Below are 5,048 nucleotides of genomic sequence, written 5' to 3'. Positions count from 1 at the left end.
TTGATAGGACAATGATAGTAGCCCTACAACAATAAATTTCCCTAATCCTTTTGCCAAAATGAACAGTATAAAAGGGGCCTAAAGACAGTAACAATACCATATTGAGCAGTTGCAATATTAACATTTAATGACATATTACATCAATGAACTTGAAAAAGGGGGAAAAAACAAATAATAATGAGAGCAATAACAACCCAAATGCCAAAGTGATTTATCATATCTCAAGGAAAATAAATAAATAAATAAATAAGAGCAAGTGTTTTACGCAGTTGCGGACGTCTTTTCATACTTTCCATCATCGACAACACAACTCTTGAATAAACCAAGAAAGAGAGGGAGATACTGCACAAGATATTCATGCATACGAGCACAACTTAAAAATAGGAACAAAGCTTTCACTCAAAACTGTAGTACAATCTAAAAAGGCGAAGTATCAGAGAAGAAACCTATTACAGTCTAAGGAAATCCAATATTATAATTTAAGTTCGACAAATGACAAATATATGGATGGCATGCTAACTGATGCTATACAAGAAAACCCAGATGATTGAGTGCTCAAAACCTCATTAGATAGTTGATATTTTAATCATCCATACCTACACCAGAATTCTCCACATCAAGTTCTCCCATCCCTGTATCTTCCTCCTCTTCGCTGCCCGCATCTCCATCAACCTCCTCGTTGGCCGTCCGGAGCTTGGCCATGTGTTCCGCGAGTAGCTTGTCATCCCGTTCACTCACCTATAGATCCATCAATCCAAAGTTTCGATTAGCGAAAAGGCATATACCGATAGCATAGGAAAATTTTATTGCAAGTTCAATAAAAAATACTTTAAAAAACATGTTTTTTGGTTCTGCAAAATTAACACCTTTTTTTTTCCTACTTCCAGCTGAAAAATTTTTCGGTGGGCCAAAATAAGTAATTTTTTATGCATATGTTTATTACAAGGGGCATAGCATATATTTAAGACCAAGGTTTTAAGTGCCCATCGGCACAAGCCGTATCCACCGTTCCGTACCGTGCCAACAAGATACCGGCACGATACAGACCCTATGCCGATGGCACAGCTCAAAACCCTCTATTCTTAAATTAGTAAGTAATTTTCTCAATAAATTCAAAAGATGTGATAAAAAGGCATAATAAATAATTAGAATATTTTGTTGCTAAAAAAATAAATATTTTATGCTATTATGTGTCGGCACACAAGAATTTTTTTGACCGGCACGTATCAGTACGGCTCGGCATGCACCGTGCCGTGCCAGCAAGTTTCCAGCACGACCCCGTGCCACGGCACTTAAATCCTTGTTTAAGACTATAGAGGTAGTTCTCTGTTCACAAATTAAAACCAAAAAGCGGGTCTAAGTTGCAAAATCAAATTTAAGTTGACATAGTTGCAGAAGCCCCAAATCACAAAAGATGGGTTAGTTCTGATCAGTCCAGAAAGGAAGATTTGATATCTCTCAAACTAATTCTTTTTCAGACAAGCACATTAAAGCAGCATACTCTGCACCGTTATTGTTTTGTTTTTGTTTCTTCATATTTTGCTCATAATATGCCATCTTGTTTGATCTTTGTTAAAAAAAAAAAAAAACATAACAGAATGACATCTGTTTCCTGATTCTGAACAGAGGGCTGAGCTGGGGGAGCTGTATCCTTTGCGTCAGGTAAATGATTGTCAAACAAAATTACAAAAAGTCATCCAGGCTTCTCGCTACCGTAGTTTTGCAAAAGAAACTATAAAACAGAACCTGTTCTAAAAGATACAGAATAGGAAATAAAACTTACAGCTCTTGGTGCTTCCTTCACTGTAAGTTTCCCCTTGTGGCGTTCTATCTCTTCCGTACAAACCTTTATCGCATAATTGAGAATTGATATACCTTGCTCCTGTGCAGAGCAGATGGCATAAAAGAATTTTGGTAGGCATACAAAGGAAACAATAGTTATGACTCAGACTGCCATCTGCATGTATCCAGCAAGAGGTTTTTTCTTTTTTCTTCTCAACAAAATATCCAATGTATTCATCAATCAGATGAGCATATTGTAATACCATTTCATTATGAGAAGTTAAAAAAATATAATGAAACAAAGGGTGTAGGTCATTCACTCCACGATATAAGACCAAAGAATCACAATCTCAAACTTCGTTTGCAAGAGAAATTCATGCGAGTTTCATCATTCATTATCATTAGATGATAAATAGAGATTCCCACGAACCTTGTCAAGAGTTTGTGTTGTGAGAACATAGAGAGGAGGAGCAACAAGTTTAATCTTCACAGGGCAATCGTCGGTCCCGGCAGCTTCTGCTTTCTTCATAGCTTCCTAAAATGCGATTGATTGGTCAAGTGCAAGCTCCTTCTCAGAGAATAGTTTATCACAGAAGAAGAACATTTTCTCAAGAGCAAAAAGCAGCAATTTAAGTATAATCATGAAAAACAGATCAGCAAACTGCGCTTATATCGTGGCATAAAATGAACACTCTGCAACCTTAATGTGGAGAACACCATCAAACTGAAAGCATTTCATCTCAACATCAGCACGTATCTTTAATGGCTGTGGCGTCATCCTCCTCCTGATATTCTTCACCAGGGCATCCTTTACCTCTGGGGTCACTGCAGGAACAACCTTAGTCACCTGCACAGCATCCAAATTTTAAGCATACAAGAATCGCAAAAACCTAAAGGAAGAGAAAAAAAAAGTTACGGCTAACCCAGCATCACCTCTTGCCCATCAGGACTGACTTCCTTCACCTCCCGCGTGAGGGAATCAAGAACCGAATCGGGATCTGACACTATCAACTTGAATGCCTATAGAGATGCCACAATATGCCATAATTGTGAAATTGTACAAACATCCAACAAAGATTTTGGGTTCAAAATGTATGGAACTTACCTGAATTATGACCCATTTTGATTCAAATACCTAACCTTTAAAAGTTTTGATTCTACTGTCTAACCTTTTAGCTCATTTGATTCGAGCCGTTTGGGCTCTTCCATTTCAGAATATGAAATGCATTGCTTATTTCCATAGGCTTGATTAGAATATCTAATGTGATTCAGGTGACTACATTTCCATTAAAGCAAGTGATTTGCCCAAATTTGTAACTAAAGAGCAGCTCAAAACAAACAAAATCGAAAGATTTAGTACCAAAATCAAAACTTATAGACATTAGATAATCGGATCTAAACAAAACATAAGTTCCATACATTATTTTATCAATTTAAGCAGAAAAGAGTTAGGAAAAAGAGGGATTTTTAATTCAACAAAAATAGGAATGAAAATTAGGATCGGATCAGAAGAGGGAAAAAGGAGTATTTGCATCGTCCTCAAAGAAGTGTGACCGAATTAAAACAGAAATTCAAGTTCTGTGCCTTAATTGAGACAAACTAAAGTCTGGTGATATAAACAAATTTTCATTTCAAGTTTAGTGACCAATAGTGTAATATACCCAAAAATTAAGCAGAAAAAGTTTTTAAAAAAGTATTTTTTTTGTTTAATTACCTCAGAAAAAGAAAATTAAATTAGGACCGGATCAGAGAAAGAAAAAGGGAGGGTTTAATGTGAGCCTCAAAGGAGTGTGACCTAACTAAAACGGAAATTGAAGTTCAGTGCCCTAATTGATATAAATTACAGTTTCGTGATCTAGACAAAATGTTACTTTGCCCAAAAGTTAAGCTAGAAAAAAAAAACATCTTTTTGCATTTAGTAAACCCAAAAAAGGGTATTAAATTAGGATCGGATCAGAGGAGGGAAAAGGGAGGGTCTTGTATGGACCTCGAAGGTAATTAAAACAGAAATTGAAGCTCTGCGTCTTGATTGAGACAAATTAAAGTTCGATGATCTAAACGGATTGAAGTTTAGTGCCCAATTGTGCAACTTACCCAAAAATTAAGCAGAACAGGTTGAAAAAAAACAGTTTTCTTTTCTCATTCTGATAACCCCTAAAAAAGGGAATTATAACTAGAATCGAATCAAGGAAGGGGAAAGGAGGGTTTTACGTGGACCTCAAAGGAGTGAGTGTGACCTAATTAAAACAGAATTGAAGCTCTGTGCCTTAATTGATATAAATCAACGTTCCGTGATCTAAATAAAATTTTATTTGCCCAAAATTAAGCAGGAAAAGTTGAAAAAAAAAAGAGTTTTTTTTAAAAAAAATTTTAATAGCCCAAAAAAACGGGGGGAATTAAGATTAGCATCGGATCAGAGGAGGGAAAAGGGAGGGTTTCGCTTGGACCTCGAAGGCGTGGCCGTACTTGCGGTAGAGAGGCCACCCGATGTGGAGGTAGAGGTCCTCGAGGTCGAGGTCGAGGGTCTCGGCGACGTGGCGCATGATGGAGTGGACGAGCTTGCTCTTGTTGTAGCGCTCCTCGCAGGCGAGGGCGTCCTCCTCGGAGACGCGGCGCTTGGAGAGGTCGATGTAGCCCTTGTCGCGGTCGACGCGGATGACGATGGCGGGTTCCTGGCGCCCGACCTTGATGAGGGCGGAGACGGAGCGGATGCGGCGGCGCGAGAGCTCGGAGAAGAGGATCATCCCCTCGATGTTGTTGTACTCGAGGAGCGAAACGTAGGCGCCCATGTCCGCGATGTTCTTCACCTGGATCATCACCGCCATGTCCACCTCCGGGTACTTGGCCTCGTACATGCGGCACTCCAGGTTCGGCATGGCTCCTTCCTCACCACACCTTCTTCCTCCTCCTCCTCCTTCCTAGGGTTTTCGCTTCGGGGTGGAGCTCTAAGGGTTAGGGCTAGGGTTTCGGAGGAGGCGGAGAAACGTTCGTTTCCTTTCGGGGAAAAAGAAGTCGATCGTTACTGAGCGAAGACTCGGGTAAAACGTATCGCGAACCCTTTACTATAAGCTATATTGAAAACACTCCCTCAACTTTAATATTTGAGTTATTTCTATTATATGATCCGGCTGCATATCTATATTTATTATAATAATTAACTAACTATATAAACAGGAGTCCTCACTACTGTACCTATTTATATATTTTATATAATAGAAGTGACTAATAATAATTATGAATTATCACTTCCTTTGGTGCTATTAGGT

The 5,048-nt window shown here is 38.7% G+C and overlaps 1 protein-coding gene across 1 annotated transcript; it reads right to left on the bottom strand.

Annotated features, from left to right (window-relative positions):
- Positions 1 to 286: 286 nt before the first annotated feature.
- On the bottom strand, positions 287 to 4,828 carry LOC109706246 (eukaryotic translation initiation factor 2 subunit alpha homolog). Its single transcript, XM_020227043.1, has 6 exons — positions 4,230 to 4,828; positions 2,716 to 2,802; positions 2,483 to 2,629; positions 2,213 to 2,317; positions 1,784 to 1,882; positions 287 to 738 (listed from the first exon to the last, which is right to left on the bottom strand). The coding sequence occupies exons 1-6, from the start codon at positions 4,656 to 4,658 to the stop codon at positions 583 to 585; spliced, it is 1,023 nt and encodes a 340-aa protein (XP_020082632.1). The 5' UTR covers positions 4,659 to 4,828; the 3' UTR covers positions 287 to 582.
- Positions 4,829 to 5,048: the final 220 nt, after the last annotated feature.

Source organism: Ananas comosus, unplaced genomic scaffold (assembly GCF_001540865.1).
Source record: "Ananas comosus cultivar F153 unplaced genomic scaffold, ASM154086v1, whole genome shotgun sequence".
Classification (NCBI taxonomy): domain Eukaryota; kingdom Viridiplantae; phylum Streptophyta; class Magnoliopsida; order Poales; family Bromeliaceae; genus Ananas; species Ananas comosus.
Note: the sequence above shows the minus strand (reverse complement) of the source record. Positions and strands in the feature narration are given on the sequence as shown.

Coding starts and splice junctions, on each gene's coding strand:
- LOC109706246 (XM_020227043.1), bottom strand. CDS start 4,658: ATGCCGAACCTGGAGTGCCGCATGTACGAGGCCAAGTACCCGGAGGTG. Junction 1,883..2,212: donor CAACACAAACTCTTGACAAG/GTTCGTGGGAAT, acceptor TGCTCTGCACAG/GAGCAAGGTATATCAATTCT. Junction 739..1,783: donor TGAAGGAAGCACCAAGAGCT/GTAAGTTTTATT, acceptor ATGGATCTATAG/GTGAGTGAACGGGATGACAA.